Source organism: Meriones unguiculatus, chromosome 1 (genome assembly GCF_030254825.1).
Source record: "Meriones unguiculatus strain TT.TT164.6M chromosome 1, Bangor_MerUng_6.1, whole genome shotgun sequence".
Classification (NCBI taxonomy): Eukaryota; Metazoa; Chordata; class Mammalia; order Rodentia; family Muridae; genus Meriones; species Meriones unguiculatus.
In genome coordinates, this window is record NC_083349.1 from 33,600,103 (window position 1) to 33,621,547 (window position 21,445).

At 36.3% G+C, this 21,445-nt stretch overlaps 1 protein-coding gene across 3 annotated transcripts in view; it reads right to left on the reverse strand.

The window, feature by feature from the left end:
* The window catches only part of Vps13a (vacuolar protein sorting 13 homolog A), a 185,885-nt gene that overhangs the window by 34,611 nt on the left and 129,829 nt on the right, over positions 1-21,445 (reverse strand). For all 3 annotated transcript variants that reach the window (XM_060387172.1, XM_060387175.1, XM_060387176.1), the window contains exons 50-63: positions 21,290-21,436; positions 18,815-18,943; positions 18,070-18,203; positions 16,014-16,143; positions 13,636-13,868; positions 12,847-13,000; positions 11,989-12,135; positions 11,429-11,510; positions 10,292-10,361; positions 6,347-6,452; positions 4,774-4,887; positions 3,866-4,011; positions 2,602-2,683; positions 1,223-1,336 (exon numbers count right to left, since the gene is read on the reverse strand). In XM_060387172.1, the coding sequence (XP_060243155.1) occupies positions 1,223-1,336; positions 2,602-2,683; positions 3,866-4,011; positions 4,774-4,887; positions 6,347-6,452; positions 10,292-10,361; positions 11,429-11,510; positions 11,989-12,135; positions 12,847-13,000; positions 13,636-13,868; positions 16,014-16,143; positions 18,070-18,203; positions 18,815-18,943; positions 21,290-21,436 (1,788 nt within the window). The remainder of the gene's footprint in view (positions 1-1,222; positions 1,337-2,601; positions 2,684-3,865; positions 4,012-4,773; positions 4,888-6,346; positions 6,453-10,291; positions 10,362-11,428; positions 11,511-11,988; positions 12,136-12,846; positions 13,001-13,635; positions 13,869-16,013; positions 16,144-18,069; positions 18,204-18,814; positions 18,944-21,289; positions 21,437-21,445) is intronic.

A 21,445-nucleotide genomic window follows, 5' to 3' on the forward strand; every position in this document is an offset into this window, starting at 1 on the left:
GTGCTTTCTCAGACAATTAGGAATAGCGCTTCCTCAAGATCCAGCTATACCACTCCTAGGCATATATCCAAAAGATGTTCAAGTATACAACAAGGATATTTGTTCAACCATGTTCATAGCAGCTTTATTCGTAATAGCCAGTACCTGGGAACAACCCAGAACCTGGGAACAACCCAGATGCTCCTCAGTTGAGGAATGGATACAGAAATTATGTTACATTTACACAATGGAATACTACTCAGCAATGAAAAACAAGGAATTCATGGAATTTGCAGGCAAATGGTGGGAACTAGAAAAGATCATCCTGAGTGAGGTATCCCAGAAACAGAAAGACATACGGTATATACTCACTTATAAATGGATACTAGACATATAATATAGGATAAACCTACAAAAATCTATCTGTACACCTAAAGAAGCTGCGCTAGCTAGAAGGAGGACCCTGGGTAAGATGATCAATTCTCACTCAGAAAGGCAAATGGGACGGACATTGGAAGAAGGAGAAAACAGGAAACAGGACAGGAGCCTACTACAGAGGGCCTCTGAAAGACACTGCCCAGCATTGTATCAAAGCAGATGCTAAGACTCATAGCCAAACTTTGGGCAGAGTGCAAGGCATCTTATGAAAGAAGGGGGAGATAGTAAGACCTGGAGAGGACAGGAGCTCCACAAGGAGAGCAACAGAACAAAATAATCTGGGCCCAGGGGTCTTTTCTGAGACTGATAGTACAACCAAGGACCATTCATGGAGATCACCTAGAACCCCTGCTCAGATGTAGCCCATGGCAGCTCAGTATCCAAGTGGGTTCCCTAGTAAGGAGAACAGGGACGGTCTCTGACATGAACTCATGTGGTTAGCTCTTTGACTGCCTCCTCCTGATGGGGGAGCAGCCTTGCCAGGCCACAGAGGAGGACAATGCAGCCAGTCCTGTTGAGACCAGATAAGCTAGGGTCAGATGGAAGTGGAACAGGACCTCCCCTATCCGTGGACTTGGTGAGGGCCATAGGAGGAGATGGGGGAGGGAGGGTGGATTTGGGAGGGAAGGAGGGAGGAGGCTACAGCTGGGATACAAAGTGAATAAACTGTAATTAATATAAAAAATAAAAATTTAATTAAAAAAGTTGTTTACATGTACAGGTCAAGTTAACAACAGGAATGTATTATACATTAAGAAAACATTATTTTATATTATCCATTACATAATACAAGTAAATATTTTACCTGGTAAGGCTCATAAAAGAATGCTTCTACTCCTTCTGAAAATTCTCTAATTAAGCCAAAGGGATTTCCCAAAACATCAAGTCCAAGAATGAGTACATACATTTGCTTAATAGCCTAAGAATGAAATATGAGTATCAGTCAACATCATGAGATACTATGCTTATAGATTACTTAATATACACATCCAATTTACTCAGGATAACATCATTACTACAGATTTTAAGACCCAAACCTATCACTATTCTTTTTGTTTTTCATTTTATTTTATGAGCACAGTTGCATTGCCTGCATATATGTTGGTGTGTCACATGCATGCAGTGTCTTCAGAGACAAGAAGAAGGGGTCAGACTCTCTGGAACAGAAGAAAAAAACCTGTGGGCCACCATGTGGGTCTTGAGAATCAAGCTCCAGTCCTTAGGAAGAGTAGCAGGTACTCTCCAGCCCCTTTATCACAATTCATTTAGAAATATAATTATTAAAAGTGCATATTTGTGTAATGTGTGTGGAGGTGCATACTGTGTGTTGGTAACTGTGGAAGGCAGATTTCAGCCTGCCTTGAGGCTGAACTCTTGAGGTATCATCTTGAAGAACACTATTGGTCTAATCAGCCTAGAGTGATAGCATGCAAACCCCAGTGCTCTGGTCTCTGACCACTCAGTGCTGGGACTGCTAGTATGTACTAGCATACTTAGCATTTTCACATGGGTTCTGGGGCTCAAATCAGGTCACCAAGTTTGCAAAGCAAGCACTTCAATGACTGGGTCATTTCCAAAAGCCTACTAATACTTACTTAATTTTTGAAAAGCAATTTGGAAGAGATAAAATGAAATCTAGATTATAGTCTCTAGAATATAGAAAAAGTTTTCAGTGTTCCATGACTTCTGAGTTAACTACTATCACAATCTTACAGATTTCAGTGTCACAAAATGCATGGCAAAAGTGGGATGCCCACCCAGAACCCAAGTCTAAATCCGGAGATACAGGAATATTTCTAGACTTGAAAAGATCCACAGAGACAAGGTATGCTATTGTCTATTGACTCAACAACTTCACAGTAAAAATGCGTTCATCAGTGGCTGACAGTTTCAAGAAATATGAAACATGTTATAAAAATTTATGTATTTTTAATCACACTGATTCAGAAAAAACTCTAATAGTGTTTTTTAATTTTGTTTTGTTTTAAGAACAAGAACAAAAAGTTGAAATGGTGGTTGGGCTTAAGTTCATATGAATAAATCTGTAAAGGAAAAAAACACAAGTTTAAATTCTTGTAACTTGCTATTTGCTTTCCAGAGAAATCTATATTATACATGCATGGACAGATACAAGGTTTCACTAGTTTACATCTCTATTCCTTTGTAACACAATCTCACACTGACCTGTTTGGAATAGTGTCTTATTACTTCAGATTGCAGTTCAGATGTTGTCTGGAACTGGTAGTTGAGTTCAAAAAAGGCAAGCCTGAAAAAAAAATTTACATATTTATATATATATAGACATGCATGAATGGAGGGAGAAAATTATATTTTAATTATTGATGACTGGTTTTCTTTTCTTTAGAATTTTCTTCTCCAGATCTGTCCGAATACATTCATCCTATGTAATTCTTGGCATATTCTACTCAAAGAAATTTTCTAAAAACCTGATAAAGTCTATAACTCTTATCCTTTAAAGAAAATCGCCAAAGACCAAGACAAAGATCTCAGTCATGGCCTAGTGGAACTATTTCCCAACTTTGCCCTATAAAGACTCCCAAGGGCGGGGTGGGGGGATGCCCAAAGAACATGTTTGACATGCTGCAGGGCTGCCTGGGAATGGCCAGACTTCAGATGGCTGCAGCTCTTCCTTCTGGGATGAAAGCAGAGGCAACAACTGATGCTCTAACTAGAGGGTGCTTTTTTCTGACCAAGAGAACAGGAAGATAGAGTTTCCCTTATTTCGATGCTGTGTTCTTGATTTTGACTGTTTCCTAGTTAGAGTCAGAGCTGCCTCTGATTCTCATGCTCTTAATAAGCAGGCATGCTAAAACATAGTACCTACGAAGACTTTCTTTTTTAAAGTAGTCTCTACTCAGACTTTGAATCAATAGGCATATACTCCATTAGTTTTAAGTACAAATTGGGTTTTTGCCTGCTTGTGAGATGAGCTCTCACTAGGTCATACATGTTCATCTTGAATTCCTGAATTCAAGTCATTGTTCTACCTTAGCCTCTTGAGTGCTGGGACTAGATATGTGTTTCAATGCATCTAGCCTAAAAATCAATGCTCCTATTGTAATTAAATATATTCATTTGAATGGCTCCCTTTACTGTACTGTTTGGTCACACACTCTTGCGGACCTGAAAGCCCCACCTGCCAGAAACCACACCTCTTAAGCACCCCCTTCTTTTGAGGGATCGTTATCAGGCCAGAGTTTCTAAAGTACATAAAGCTGGATATTCAACATCTCTTTTTCTTAAGAAAATTCCTTAAAAATTATTCATAGCTTAGTCATTAAGGGCAGATAAAATACTTGGTGTTATTCTGATTATAACCCACCTAAAGACAGAACCCACATTTTACCTATAATTTTCAATATACCTTTCACAGTCACAAAAATTTTAAATCAACTCATCAGTTTATAGATGTAAGTATTAAACGTACTTAAAAACGACATCTTGAACATCGGTTAGGGTGGCACCAATACTTTTCAGCAAAAGATTTAAAGAATGAAGGGGAATTAGTCCTCCACGGTGTCCTGAATCTTTAGCTTCTTCTCTACCAGAGCTCAGTGAAACACTCAAATGCAACTGAAGAGATAAAGAAATACATTAAAGCACTTTCCCTGAGTGGCAAATTAACTTTTACAAAACAGTTTCATATTTTGTTCATTAAACCATAAATAAGATCTCAAAGTTACCTGAATTATGCCAAAACTTAGTAACTAAAAAGTTTAAGAAAGTGAAAATCCAATATAGCTGCTGAAATTCGTAATTTAAGATATTATACTTTTGGTTGAACTAAACGTCAGAATTAAATTCTACCACTTTTTATTTTTGTGAGACAGGGCCTGCGCAGCTCAGGCTATGTGGACTTTGAGTCCCCTTTGCCTCAGCATCATGAGTGCTGAGCTGACAGACACTATCACGGGTAGCTCCAACTCTGTTCTCTTGGCATTGTGCTGAACCTGAGGAAAATGTTCACTTCAATATGTTTGTTAGTAACAGTAACAACCTAGATTGGGAAGCTGTTAAAAATAACTATATATCTCCAAAGTTTACAAATTAAACTAACAGAATTAAGTTAGGATAATAAAGCCAGTTTAAATGCACTCATTTGTTTTACTGTGTGTATATATATATATATATATATGTACATATATTAGCATACACATATATTAGATACTAAATTATGTTTTTTAACAAGTATATATATATAATATATATATCACAAGTGTATATATATATATAAAACGACATAAATTATCTTTTTTAGGTGCTAATTTCTTTCAAAGATCTCAAATTAATTTGTAATTACGTAGTTTATAAAACAAAATGGTGTATTCTCCTTACCTTGATAGGAGATATATGAAAATATTCAAAGAGATTGACTTGTGATTGGTCTACTGATGAAACGGTTTCATATTCTTGTTCAAATATTTCTACATCCTTGTAAAAATATTCAACCTATACAAGAAATAAACACTGAAAGGACCTGTTTATATAAAACATTTAAAACCAATGCCTCACAGATGGAAGAAAATTCCTTTCTAAAACTCAAAAGTCAGCATTATCTTTAATTTTTACTGGCTCAGAAGTGACATGTACCGTCACTGTAGAAATCCTGCTGCCAAGCACGCGATAAACAGTCGTTTATGTTATTGAGTGGCGCCCAGCTTTTTCATGTAAAAAGCCCTACCAATACATGCCAGCAGCATAGTTTGTAAATAGTTGCTTCTCTAAACATAGTTTTGTAAACAACTTGTAGCACGTTGGTACCTGTCCTTCCACAGTTTAGAGAGCAGTAATATAATGTAAAAAGGAGAAGGTACTAAATAATTTCATATGAGGTAGTAGTGGTTTTTATTTTTGGTAATTACCAACACTTCTTTTCCAAATAATGACAGACCTAAGTTACTTCTATGAGCTGAAAAAAAGGTCTCAAGTACTTGAAGTTAGAGAAATTATGCATATGCAAAATATCTCAAGCTTTCTCATATTGTATAATCAGTTATGTACACAATGAACACCAACATACTTGTCAAAATGCAAAAGCAACCCAGATTTCAAGTAAGTGACAAATGGATAGGTACAGTATAAAACTCCTGTAATGAACTTATTACTTGGTCATAAAAGGAATGACTTGATGATACACGTTACAACACAGAGAAACCTTAAAAACATGCTAAGTGATGGGATATAAGAGGATCTGGAGGGGAAATGAGCATGAATACGATATTTCATTGTATGCATGTATAAAATTCTCATGAAGAAATAATTATGAAATAAATGCTCAACAAATACCACATCCTATGACTTTGCATATATAAATGTTATAGGCAAAAAGCACATCACACTTAAACAAAATTAAGACATTTAAGATGTGCTGAGATTCTTGAATTTGATGAGATAATGACTACAACTTTAAACACAAAGTTTGGTAATATATTGTTTAGATTTTATTTCTTTTTTTTTAAATCTAATTTTATTTTATTATTTTTTAATTTATTTTTTGTATTAATTATAGTTTATTTGCTTCGTATCCCAGCTGTACCCCCTCCCAATCCTACCCTCCCTGATCTCCTCCCAAGCCCCTCTCCAAGTCCACTGATAGGGGAAGTCCTTCTCTCCTTCCATCTGACCCTAGCTTATCTGATCTCATCAGGACTGCCTGCACTGACCTCCTCTGTGGACTGGAAAGGCTGTTCCCCCCTCAGGGGAAGGTGATCAAAGAGCCAGCCACTGAGTTCATGTCAGAGACAGCCCTTGTTCCCATTACTAGGGAACTCACTTAGATACTGAGCTGCCATGGGCTACATCTGAACAGGAGTTCTAAGTTATCTCCATGAATGGTCCTTGGTTGGAGTATCACAGACTTTCTCCTTTTACAATGTTTCCTGTCAAATGCTGTCACTCTAAGTCTTACCTCGGTTTTCTCAGTCACCTCGGCTTTTGTGACAAGGTCTGCTAGGGCATATACAAATCCAAGATCCAACCTGAGATCCATTTCTTGAATCAATACTTTGAAATATCTATATTAAGATATAGGGAACATTTAAAAAATTCAAGTAAATATATTAAGGAAATTAGATGACATCAATTAGAACTTTGAAACTTGGGACTAAATGATGAATGCAATGAATGATGCTATACACTAAGAAATTAACAGCAAGAAATTCAAAATATGAAAATGGCCATAGGAAAAAAACTGACTTGTGACAGAACAAATCATTACATAGCAACAAAAATGAACAAGCAAGAACTGCAGTGGTAAATCATTACATTTAAATAAAAGTTTTCATTAAAAAAGTGAGTCCTAAAAGTATTTTGTAGTTTAAAATATCTTGAGAAAACTAGACATTAATCCACCTAGCTAGAGAGATGGCTCAGTGGTTAAGAGAATTCACTGGCTGCTCTTCCAGAGGACTCGGGTTTGAGTCCCACTGACCACACGAGGGCTCCTAACTGTCTGTAACTCCAGCCACAGGAAATCCCATGCCCTCTTCTGGCCTCCCCATGGACCTGGCATGTGTAACAGTACACAGGCAAGGCACTCATACACAGAAAACAAAAATGAAAGAAAAAAATTAGAGAATAAAAAGAAAAGGTTTAACCAAACACACAAAATAACAACATATTATTTATTTTTATTTTTTTTCCATTGATCACTGCGCATGTGTGTGGGTCATGTGTGTCATAGTACATGTGGAGGCAGCTCTCTCCTTCCACCTTTATGTGGGCTGAAGGAATCAAACTCAGGTCTTACTAGGCTTGTGCTGCAAGAGACTTTATCCAATAAAACATCTCACCAGCTCCATAATACTCTACTTTTTAAAGCAAGGTAACAAATACAGTTCATCTCAGAGATTAGAAGAAAAAAATAAACAGGGACTAACGCTTAGATCAATGCCATGGTCCATAATCTGCTTCTTAGAATGACTGAGTTGTGAATAAAGATGGAAATCTTACTTTTGTCACTATTTCTAAAACAACATATGGTCATTAAATAACTTAAAACAGAAAAGAAATATATATAAAAAGAAAATAATAAAGTACCTGAGATGTAGAAACTACTGTTAACCTTTAGGTATATTATATCCAGAATCTTTTCACTTTCTAAAATTATCAAATACTTAACAGACTTCATTTTGTCTTTAAAATTTATTATCTAACACTTAAATATTTAACTCACATAAAATTTAGTTAAAAAAAACCCAAATATTAAAATGTTCAGACAAATAAAAATAATAAATAAACACATAACTCCTAGAGCTGATAAACACCTTCAGCAAAGTGGCTGGATTCAAAATTAACCAAAAAAAAAAAAAAAAAAAAAAATCACTAGCCCTCCTGTACACAAAAGACAAAAGGGCTGAGAAAGAAATTAGGGCTGAGAAAGAAAACACCCTTCATAATAGCCACAAATGACATATAAAGTCTTTTGGTATGACCCTAACCAAGCAAGTGAAAGACTTGTATGAAAAAAATTTCAAGTCTCTGAAGAAAGAATTAGAAGAAGATATCAGAAGATGGAAAGATCTCCCATGCTCATGGCTTGGCAGAATTAACATAGTTAAAATGGCCATCTTACCAAAAGCAATCTACAGATTCAAAGCAAATCCCATCAAATTACCAACACAATTCTTTACAGACCTGGAAAGAAAAATTCTCAACTTCATATGGAACAACAAGAAACCCAGAATTGCTAAACAATCCTCTACGATAAAAGTTCTTCTGGAGGTATCTCCATCCCTGATCTCGAGCTGTACTATACAGCAACAGTAATAAAAACTGCATGGTACTGGCATAGAAACAGAATGGTGGATCAATGGAACCAAATAGAAGACCTAGAAATAAACCCACACACTTATAGACACCTGATTTCTGACAAAGATGCCAAAACCATACAATGGAAAAAAGATAGCATCTTCAACAAGTGGTGCTGGTCTAACTGGATGTCTACATGTAGAAAAATGCAAATAGATCCATACTTAACACCCTGCACAAAACTAAAGTCCAAGTGGATCAAAGACCTCAACATAAAACCGGACACATTAAATCGGTTAGAAGAAAAAGTGGGGAAAAGCCTTGAACTCATTGGTACAGGAGACAACTTCCTGAAGAGAACACCAACAGCACAGGCTGTAAGATCAGCAATCAATAAATGGGATCTCATGAAAATGAAAAGCTTCTGTAAAGCAAAGGACATTGTCATCAAAACAAAACAAATGCCAACAGATTGGGAAAGAATCTTCACCAACCCTATATCTGACAGAGGGCTAATATCTAGTATATATAAAGAACTAAAGACGTTAAAAAGCAACAAATCAAGTAATCCAATTAAAAAATGGGGCAGAGAAACACTTAAAGAGCTACCTTGCCTGGCTTCAGGGGATGAAGATATGCTCAGTCCTGATGTGATTTGATGTTCTGGGAAAGGTTAATACTGGGGGAGGGGACTCCCCTTTTGTGGGGGAAAAGGAGAGAGGAAGGGGGAAAGAGGAGAAGGGGGAAGGACTCGGAGGAGGGGAGGGAGGAAGCACCCTTGGGATGTAAAGCAAGTAAACTAATAAAAAAAATTAAAAATTAAAAAAAAAAAGAAATGCTCATCGTCCTTAGTCATCAGGGAAACCAATCAAAATGACTCTGAGATTTCACCTTACACCCATCAGAATGGCCCAAGATCAAAAACTCAAGTGACAACACGTGCTGAAGAGGTTATGGAGAAAGGGGAACCCTCCTCCACTGCTGGTGTGAATGTAAACTTGTACAATCACTCTGGAAATCAATCTGGTGCTTTCTCAGACAACTAGGAATAGTGTTTCCTCAAAATCCAGCTATACCACCTCTAGGTATATATCCAAAAGAGGCTCAAGTACACATTAAGGACATCTGCTCAACCATTTTTATAGCAGCTTTATTTGTAATAGCCAGAAGCTGGAAACAACCCAGATGTCCCTCAACTGAGGAATGAATACAGAAATTGTAGTATATTTACACAATGGAATATTACGCAGCAATAAAAAAACAAGGAAATCATGAAATTTGCAGGTAAATGGTGGGAACTGGAAAATATCATCCTGAGTGAGGTATCCCAGAAGCAGAAAGACACACTCAGTATATACTTACTCATATAGACATATAATATAGGATAAACCTACTAAAATTTGTACACCTAAAGAAACTAATCAAGAGGGAGGATTCTGGCTAAAATGCTCAATCCACATCCCAAAAGGCAAAGAGGATGGACAACAGAAGAAGAAGTAAACAGCAAACAAGTTAGGAGCATGCCACAGAGGGTCTCTGAAAGGCTCTGCCCTGCAGAGTTGGGCAGAGTGCAGGGAATCTTATGAAAGAAAGGGGAAATAGTAAGATCTGGAGAGGAAAGGAGCTCCACAAGAAGAGCAACAGAACCAAAAAATCGGAACAAGGGTCTTTCCTGAGATTCATACTCCAACCAAGTACCGTGTATGGAGATAACCTAGAACCCCTGCACAGATGTAGCCCATGGAGGTTCAGTGTCCAAGTGGGTTCCATAGTAATGGGAACAGGGACTGTCTCTGACATGAACTGATTGGCCTGCTGTTTGCTCACCTCCCCCTGAGGGGGGAGCAGCCTTACCAGGCCACAGAGAAAGAAAATGCAGCCATTCCTGATGAGATCTGATAGACTAAGATCAGAAGGAAGGAGAGGAAGACCTCCCCTATCACTGGACTTGGGGAGGGGCATGCGAGGAGAAGCAGGAGGGAATGTGGGATTGGGAGGGGAGGAGGGAGGGGTTTATGGGGGGATACAAAGGGAATAATGTGTAATTAATAAAAAATTTAAAAAAAGAAAAATAAACATACAAGAAATATATAAAGACACTTACTTAATGCGTGATATCTGGGAATGTCCTGCAGATCTCATGACAATACTGACATCTGTAAAGGGCTTTGGTTCTGTGAAGTTTAAAAATATGATTATCTTCACATTTCAAGTGGAAGGATGGGCATTTTCTTTTAATTTAATAAACATGTCAATTGAAATTAATCATGTAGTAAATCAGCAGTATCAACTAAAATTAGTGATACCTCCAAAGTTTAGTCTTAATTTCAGACCCCAAAACTACCTACCTTTTTAGTTATCTTCATTCATTTTAAGGATTATTAGAAAAGTTAATTACTTTATATTAGAAATATGGATTAGAATCACTAGAAAATTGTGAAAACATAGTATTACGGTTCATGTTTCTAATGGGATAAGCAAATGCTTGTAAGGTGGTTAAAAGACTTGCGAGAAAATTATGAAGAAAACCCACTAGAAAGTGTTGTCCATAATATGGCTTCTGCAGTGGGAACACAGAGAAAGGAAGCACAGAGAGGTGGAGTGTAAAGATGGTAGGGAGCAAAGAGAAACTATGGTGAAGAGAAATGAACAAGGAAGAGAGAAGAAGAAACACAAAAGGGGAGAACAGCTGAAGACAGAGTGTCAGTTATTCTCATTTGGAAAACTCAGGACCATTCAAAAATACTGAAATCTTGGGGCTGGAAATGGCTAAGATGTTAAGTGCTTGCTGCTCTTCCATTCACCCACAATGGCAGTTCCAACCACCTGTAACTCCAGTTGCAGGGAACCTGCTGCCCTCCTCTGGCCTCCTCAGGCACCAGGCCTGCACATGATGTACATTATACACTCTTAGGTATACACATAAAGTAATAATAAATCTTTAAAAAACAACACTAAATCTAAATTTTCTCAATTTTTTTCAGTTCCTAATATTCTTAAATATTACAGGTTGTTAATTAGCTTATATATCAGTCATATGGTTTAAAATTCCTATTTCTAAAACAGTTCTAAATAACCTTTCCTTCAACATTCACATGACATTCTCTTGAATAACTCCTAGTCCTTCATTAAGAACTTTTATTAACTAATGATCTAGAAAAACTAAACTTGAGACTGTTTTTGTAGCCAAATAAACTAGCCACACAACTGTTTATAACACAATCTGAAAGTAAACACAAACCTGAATCCATGGTGACAGACTTTGGAGGTTTAATAGGATAAAACACGAAAGGAAAAATAGCACCATGAATCTGGTTTTGGATCTAAGAAAATAAAACATGAATCAGTATATAGCATGTCATATACATAACCTGACTAGAATAACAGAACTTAAGAGACACTCAGAATAGTCAACACACAACTGAGTACAAAGTGAAGACTCAGTATTTCCCTTCATGTCTCCAACTTCAGTTCCTCCCTTCTTTCACCTTCCTCTTTATCTTTACTTTCTTTCTTTTTCTCTTTCTAGCTCTCTTTCTCTCAAACTACCTCTCCTTGCTCCAAGCCTTCTTTCTTTCTTAGACAGAGGCTCATTCCATAGCCAAGGCTGGCCTTGAATTCATGGTCATCTTCCTGCCTCAGCTTCTCAAGTACTGAGATTACAGGCATGTGTCATCCTGGCTTCTTTTCCAGCTTGTTTCTATTCACTGGCTTCCCTCTTGCCCTCTTCTTGGATTTGTACTACATAAAACAGATTGGGGGAATGTCTTGGTTCTGTTTTGCCTTCATTTGCAGACTCACCTGTATTCTATAAATCTGAACTCTGAGTGACGACTGGTGTGCAGATGTGTTATATTCTACTTTTAGTGCTGGGAGGTAATTTCTCCGTACAGCTATCACATGTGGTTGCAGGATTTTCATGTTATTCCCACTAGGTGTGAAGCAAACCTGAAAAAAATTGATCCTCCACAATGAGATTTTTTGACCATTTATTAAAATTATACATTTCTATGAAAATAATTTTAAGATATACTAATTTACAAATTAAAGTCTACAGAAGAGGGTATAATGATATGTATTCATGAAACCCATTACTTTTACGCTAACTTAAAAATATTAAAGCTGAACATGCTAGCATCTATCTGTAATCTCAGCACTCTAGAAGCAGAGGCAGAGGACTGTCATTCTCTAGGACAGCTTGGTCTACATGCTGAGTTCCAGGCCTGCTAGGGCAACCAACCAAAGCAAACCAAACCCCAAACAAAAAGTTTCTAAAATGTAGGATTAAGATTCAAACCTTTATGTTCATATTCATAAAATTAGTATAAATATTCATATAAGGTTTATAGCTTAGCTATATCCCTTTTCATACTTAATTACTAAAACAGGTTTTAATAACATAATTCAATAAAAGAAAAAAATCTTAAAATAAGAAAAATCTTGTTTTGTATTACTTTAGAGAATAATTAGTAACTGGTATCTGAAGAATGTTCAATTTCTTAATATAATCACTCTTTCAAGCAGCTAATGTGAAGTCTGTACATTAGTGTTAATTCCATTCACTATATTTTATAAAAAGTCAATTTTTCTTTAAAATTCAGAATTAATTCAAACTACAATGTAAAATTAAAAGTTCGCATCAGAACTTTAAAAACTTACTGGAATGTTATTGTCCAACTCAATCACCTTGTCTTCGGAAGGGGAAGACTCTGTGTATTCCTTAAATTCCTTCTCCAACTTCTCAGTGTGTTTTATACTCATGGGCTTCCATCTGGCCTTTTTCTTCGGTTTTGTCTCCCAAACCACATCAGAACTTACATTTGAAATCAGAAGTCACAGCATTAATTGATAATCATTAAACTAGTGTATTAAAGAACCCCCGCTAAAGTTTTACAACAGCGTCAGTTATAAACAAGCGCAGTTCCAATTTAAAAACATGAACTCATTCAACGACTACTTATTCTAACTTTATTCAGTCAGTAGAAGGAAAATACCCCTGAGCATGCCTGTCATTCTTCATTTTAGCTAGGGAGTTACAGATACAAAACAGTAAACATGAATAAATAAATTTGAGTATCTGGGAGGGGAGTGTGCTTCTGAAGAAAAGAAAATGTAGACAGTCTAAGATGGGTGTGCAGTCTCAGCTATGAGACATGGGAGACCACAGTATTAAAATGGAATGGCCACTAGGGAGGGCCCCATTGAGAAGGAGAAATTTCTGCAACCTTAAGGGGGGAAACGAGGGTAAAAACATTTCAGATACACGACTAGCTTTAACAGATACCCTGGAACAGATAACTGTGTGAAGAATAAAGCGACTAGCACGGTAAGGACACACTAGGAATAGAGAAAACAGAAGCCAGTGAGAGGCCTAATGAGGTAAAGCCCTTTATAAAGACTGTTGAGTTTTAGTTTTCAAATATTATTCCTAATATTAATGCATCTAACCTTGTAATGCCTATATAGGCTACTTCTTGCTTTGTATAATTATTGACAAGTGAAATCCCAACATCTTGTAATGCCAATACAATTTCTTGTTCTGCTAACTCTGCCTTTTCACTTTCATATGTTGCTTTAAACACTCTTGGATCTTCAGTGAATAAAATAATACGCTGCAAGCCTTCAAAGAATGACACTAAATAAATGGTTTCTTTCCCCACACTTATGGGTGTCATCATATCCTAAAAGAAAACAACCAAAAAAGGGAATCAGAGTTTGTACCCAACAAACATGAAGGCTACACTTGATGTTTATATGGTGAGAATACAAACAGCCTTACTCCCTAAGGCTGAGGGTAAACCAAATAAACACGAGCATATCATTTGGAGACAGTTATCACTTACATGAGCTACTTCAGATAATTCATGACAGTCAACAGAATATTTGTATAGTACCTGGAAGACTTCCTCACTAAAATAACCTGATGTCAGTGGCTACATTATACTGATGTTGTTATTAATAAAGTCAAATCAGTTGTTTTAATACTTAAATCATAATAAAAATCTAATTTAAAGCCTTAAAGGCCGAATAAATAACAAATTTTTTTTTCTACTTCACTTTAACTTTGGTATATTAAAGGTTGTTTAAGCCTCAAATTCACATTTCCTTACACAGCAGAGTAAGAAAGTATACTGCTATCTTAGCCACAAGCTTTATAAAGCATGCGTACAGCTGGGCACAATAACGCGCATCTATAGTCAAAGGACTTGGGAGGCTGAGGGAAAAGGACTGCCAAGCTCAAGCTAAGGAGGGCTGTAGTGGGAGCCCTGGTTTAAAAAAAACAAGACAATAAGTTACCTGTAACAACAACAAAGATAAAGTACAGGTGTTTTCCACAAGGCTAATTACTTAGGAAACTCCTTTATAAATACTATGTTGGGAGCCAGTGAGATGGATCAAAAGGTAAAAATATGTGCAGCCAAGCCCAGTGACCTGAATCAATCTCCAAGACCTACATGGTAGGAGAGAACTGATTCAAACAAGCTGTCCTCTGACCTCTACAAGATGGCCTACGGTACATTTATACTCACATGTATATGCCCATACACACAAATCCACACACATAATATAATAATAATAATATATAGAAAAAAGTAAAAAATAAATGAATAAACATTGTACTGATATTGTCTTTAGATTCAATGATAAAACGAATATAACAAATTAAATAACAGTTAACCATAAATTCTAGTATACTCTGATTAATAAAATGTTTAATATTTATTTTACATTTATTTTGCAATACACAGAAATTAAAGTTTGAAGTTACTATAAAATTATTATTTAGGTATTATTTTGGCTCTGTTGCTCGCCTTATGGACTGCTGTCCCCTCCATGTCTTTCTATCTCTCCCTTCTTCCATAATATTTCTTGCACTCTGCCCAAATTTTAGCTATAAGTCTCAAGCATTAGACTAATTATATGAAATCTGCTTTAAAGCAAAATCAAATCAATTAATGCCCACACTGAGAGACAATGAAAAAAACTCTAATACAGGAGGTCTAGAGAAATGGCTAGCGGTTAAAAGCACATGACAGTTTGGCAGAGGACTCAGATTAACTTCCTAGCATCTTCATCAGACTGCTCACAACCACCATATGTATGTGGTGCAGAGGCTCTGACACCCACTTCTGATGTCTATGGGAACCTGCATACATATAGCTCTCAAACAGTACTCAGGCACAAACACCAACACATAAAATATAGTATGCAAAGATAAGAAGCTCTAAACACAGAATTTCTTATTTGGTGAAAATACTTTTTATTAAAGAAATGTATGCAAAATAAAAATGCTTACAGAGGCCTGGAAGAAGGCGAGTAGCTAAGAGCTATAAAATTTGTGATTTCAAGCCCTGAAATAACCAATATTTGTTTTTACAGCTTGCAACTGAGAAATACATTCTTTTTTGTTTAGGTACCTTACAGAGCCAAAATCTAGCTAAGGTGACTGTCAGTACAGGCCATAGATACCTAAGGAAAGACTGCTCAAGGACTTCTTCAGGTCCACCATGCTTCTATAGACAGCCAGGCTGGGCAGTTCCTGGCACCTTTGGATCAAATGTGATAGGACTCACTCTGCACAATGGGCACAAACACTGCAGTCTGCTGCTTTTTCTATATGCTCTTGCACACCCATTAGAGCAAACTGCAGGCACTTACTGGCCTTCTGGCAGGAATTTGAAAAAAAGCAAATTAAATACATAAAAATTAAGTAAATTAAGTAAAAGACAAAATTTAAAAACTGCAATACTGCTTTTTAAAATCTTTGCTGAACCCAAAAACAGAGAGGCAGCTGAGAACTCCATAATGAGGAGCTCAGTACTTACGTCCTTATGTGTTACTTCACCATGGCTTTGCCCACAACTCCACTTCAGCTTTCGAGAGCCCACTGGATCAGCCCATGTATAATATACTGCTTTTCCAGGAGGAAGGGAATCTTCTATTTCACTGAGAGAACTGACATTAAATAGTAAAAATATGTATTAAATTGCAATTGACAAGTACATTAAAATCCTAATATTATTTCCGTTTTATCCCATTAATTGAGATTTGTAAAAGTTCTAACCCTCAATATAAAACCAGATACACTAAACCTCTTAGAAGAAAAAGTGGGGAAGAGCCTGGAACTCAGTGGCACAGGAGACAACTTCCTGAACAACAGCACGGGCTCTAAGAGCACCAATCAATAAATGGGACCTCATGAAACTGAAAAGCTTCTGTAAAGCAAAGAACACTGTCATCAGAACAAAACGACAGCCTACAGATTGGGAAAGGATCTTCACCAACCCTATATCTGACAGAGGGCTAATATCCAGTATATATAAAGAACTCAAGAAGTTAAAAAGCAAAAAAATCAAGTACTCCAATGAAAAAATGGGGAACAGAGCTAAACAGAGAACTCTCAATAGAGGAATATAGAATAGCAGAGAAGCACTTAAAGATTGAGGTGTCCCAGAAACAGAAAGACACATGTGGTATATACTCACTTATAAGTGGATATTAGACATATAATATAGGATAAACATTAAAATCTGTACACATAAAGGAGCTAATCAAGAAGGAGGACCCTGGGTAAGATGCTCAATCCTTATTCAGAAAGGCAAATGGGTAAGATATCCGAAAAGGGAGAAAACAGGAAACAGGATAGGAGCCTACTACAGAGGGTCTCTGAAAGTCTCTAACCAGCAGGGTATTAAGCAGATGCTGAGGCTCATAGCCAAATGTTTGGCAGAGTGCAGGGAATCTTATGAAAGAAGGGGGAGATAGAAAGACTTGGAGGGGACAAGAGCTCCAAGAGGAGAACAACAGAAGCAAGAAACCTGGACACAGGGGTCTTTTCTGAGACTGATACTCCAACCAAGGACTATGCATGGAGAAAACCTAGACCCCCTGCACAGATGTAGCCCATGGCAGCTCAGTATCCAAGTGAGTTCCCTAGTAATGGGAACAGGGGCTGTCTCTGACAAGAACTAGTGGCTGGCTCTTTGATCACCTCCCTCTAAGGGGGGTGGGGGGGAGTGCAGCCTTACCAGGCCACAGAGGAAGACAGTGCAGCCAGTCCTGAAGAGATCTGATAGGCTAGGGTTAGATGGAAGGGGAGCAGGATCTCCCCTATCAGTAGACTTGGAGAGGGGGATGGGAGGAGATAAGGGAGGGAGGGTGGGGTTGGGAGGGGAGGAGGGAGGAGGCTACAGCTGGGATACAAAGTGAATAAACTGTAATTAATATAAAAAATAATTAAAATAAGGAGTATCTAAGACACCAAACAACCACTTTGGGCCTATACTCACACTGTACACGTGCACCCACACTCATGGGAATCTCTCTCTCCCTCTCCCCCTCTCTTCCTTTCCCTTCCTCTCTCTTTCTCTCTCTCACACAGACACACAGAGAGAGAAGAGGAGAGAAACTTAGCTGAGTGTGGTGGTTCACACACATGTCCAGCTACTTAGGAGGCTTAAGGCTGGTGAACTCTCCTGAGCTGGAGGACAGCATAGACTCCAAACTAAGTTCCAAGTCAACCAGCACTACATAGTGAGGACCTATCTCAAATATCACCTACCAAAATAAGGAGAAAAAAACAAAAAAAAGGGGGGGGAGCACAGACTGATTTTGATAAATTCTTCACAAGATTTCACAATGACCAGTACCAGTGTCAAGGGCTTTAGTTCTTTCATGTGCCTTTGACTCATTTAAAAATAATTATAAATACCAAGTCAGTTTTACTTGTTAAAATTGAATGTTTTTTTTTTTTTAAAAAAGGAATCATTTTAACATAAACACAATAGTATTAATGCAATTTCTTAAGGAATCATGAGAAGAGATTTAGGTTTCCTCACCTAAATCTGCTAATCATAAATTGCTGTGTTGTGATAATCTTACCTTTGCTTGTACTGAACAAGGTCACTCTTAGTATGATTTATTAATAGGAATGTAGCTGCTCCATCATGGTAGTCTGAAAATGTAATAACTGTAGAATGCTCAGCCAAATTAACTTCTGCAATAATACCTCCAAGCTTAAAGGAAAAAAAATTATGTTATCATTTTGCTAAGAATATTAACTGATAGCATTTAATAATAAAACTATCAATAACGTGATTTATTTTCTGTGAAGAATTAGAAGACAACTCAGATTTTATCATTTATGGTTAATCATAAAAGTCTATTATATGCAACTGAAATTTGAGTATATTCCAGTGTTTATTCTAAGCACGCCCACTAACTTTCTATATAACAAATTCTAAATCAGCCAGTCCTAATGAGATCTTATAGGCTAGGGTCAGAGGGAAGGAGAGAAGGGTCCTCCCCTATCAGTGGACTTGGGGAGGGGCATAGAGGGAGAAGAAGGAGAAAGGGTGGGATCGGGAGGGAACAAGGGAGGTGGCTACAGCTGAATGCAAAGTAAATAAACTGTAATTAATAAAAAATAAATTTAAAATATTTAAATGTGTTTCACCTTTCATAAAAATAAATGAGGTTTAATTTTCAGTAAAGGAGAAAAATCATCAGAAAATTTGTTACAAAAAGCGAAGTGTAGCATTAATATGTATACAATAATATGTATATTAGTTTTTCCAATGATATACAAAAGATAATGATCATGGACATCAAGAAAAAAAACACTGACCTCATTATTCAGTCGTAATAAAATACAACCATCTTGCTTGTTAAAATGTATCCTTTTAGGAGAACCTTCATTCTGTTCAACTTGAATAAGAAGAATACTGGAGACATCCTCAGGCCAAAAGGGGATACACTAAAAATGTATTATACATATTTAAACAGATCTCATCATAATACTTACATCATTTAATAGCCTTAGAGAGTAGCAAGAAACTTTAAACACTTCTGCCCACACTGCTGTCATCACTTCTGAAACTGCAAATCTCAAAACAGCAAATACTCATAGAAGCCTATTCCCAAAAGGAACTAAGTATATTGAAAATGATGTGCATTCTAAACACCCTGATGTTCCTTTGGAGCCTGAGTTTCATACTGTGTTTTAACGTTTAATAAGGGTTATGTATGGGACCTCTTTAGACAGGAGAATTTGCCAAGCTTCTTTTTAACTTTTGTAGTTAGAAAACAGAGACTAAGCTTAACAAGAGCATAAATCTTAAAGCAATCATATATCTTGAGCTAAATCTTAAAGTAATCATTAAAAGTCAAATAAGAATGCGAAATTTTAATCTAGCAAAATAAAGTTTATCTTAGATGAAACTGAGAATGAAAAAAATAAAAACTGAAAAACTCTACAGATAATAGTTTTCAAAAGATAATCAGGACCCAACAGTATCTGTGAGTGATAAAATATGGAAGATAAAAAATGTTATAAAAGAAAATATAGGAAAGATATGTCTACAAAGTATAAAAAGGCAAAAGAAAGCTATAGTTACCACCATCTAGATATATCTAGAATTGTATTTCAAAAACTAGGAATAGACTTACTGAGGACTTGTTGAATACTTACACAAATAAATCATGTTAAGTCAACAAACACAGAATCTACCATGTTTAATCACTGATCAAAATCACCTTTTGTTTTAGGCAGGATCTCCCTATTTAGCTCTGGCTGTCCTAGAACTCATTATGCATATGTGAGTAGTAGCATGGCTACTACTCACAAAGATCTGCCTCTGCCTCCCAAGCATTTGGATTAAAGGTGTCAACCACCAATATGGTTCTAAATTTTTGTATTTTGATTGATTTTTTTTTCCTGGCTATCCATTTCATGGACACTGCCAGAAGAGTCTACCATGTTTATTCATTGATCAAACCTTTTTAACCAGGCCCCATTTAATTTTAAGGTAAAATATTTGTGACAGTTACAAAAATCACCATAATTACCCTTTACTTCCACTATGGTTTTGGCTTCTACTCTCCAAAAATATTGGCCTTTTTTACTACCTTCGAAACATGTCAAAACCTCGCCTCCATTAGAGTCCTATCCTTGTTTAGCTTTGTTTCTTAGGCTCACTCTCTAGACATCCATATTGCTGAGAAGTCTACCTCATGGCCCCAAACTTATGTTGTTTTCAGGGAAAGACTCTAGGCAATATAAAAGCTTAACTTAGTACACTTAGAATGAAGCAGAATTAAAGTTTAAAGAGATATTAGTTTCAAGTTTTACACAAAGTAATAGTAATCCACAGATGTATAAGTACTTCAAGAAAAATAACTAGTAATTCATATACCAACACAGCAATATGAAATTCATGGGTTAAAAAAAGACCTCTATAATGAAATTAGAGAAGAATAGAAATAATAGAATCATAGCAGAATTTTCAAGAAAATGGAAACCAAAGATATTGGTGGGAAAATATAAGACATTAGGAAAAAGACAAAAACAACCACAACTTGACAATAAAACCAAACAAAAGAAGAACTGCCATAAAAGTTGATTAAAACTTATGTGGACAAACAAATAAACAAACACAAAAAACCCAAAAACCTGATGTCATTTAACCTCAAAATTAACCCTACTCGAAATGCTAAAACATCAAGAATATGCTCAAGGATTGTTTTTATATACCATTTTAGAATAATTGCTTTCAAAACTATCAATCAATTAGAAAACACATTCAGTTGTCTGATACAAAATCCAAACTTCATTCTAATTGACTTTTACCTTCTTCCAAAAAGCAAATCTGACTTAACTTAGCATATAAAGGCATTAAAATAGCTTCATGAAGAAATTAATAATCTCCTGTTCTTTAATGATATCTTATCTATACTTCTAGTGCTATTATTTACAAATGTCTAGTGTGGTTATTTAACCAAACTTGTTAGAACTGGCAGTGTCTTTTGTCCCGATTAAGCTCTGCAATTCTAGGGAGCACAGGCCCAATTTTTAATAATAAGTAAAACCTAGGATAGTCAATAAAGTTTCATGGAACTGAAAGAAAATTAGGATATGGGAGAATTAAAACTGTGATAATTTAAGAACTGTAACATAAAAAAATAAAACACAATTAAAACAAGCATGTTTTAATTACCATATATTCACTTTAAAAATGGGGTTTCACTATGGTATTTTCATACATGTCTATCATGTACAATGAACATAGGAGTACCAAGTACATTATGAAATTCAGTTACGTACCTGTTCTACGTCAAGAGAAAGCCATTTATCACTTCCTTCTTCTGCCACTGATATACGGTATTTGCTTTTGTTTTTAATCATATAAAAAGGAGTAAATGTTACAATTCTGGTGATGTTAAAACTGCTGAGGTTTATAGTGACACCAACCTAAGAAAA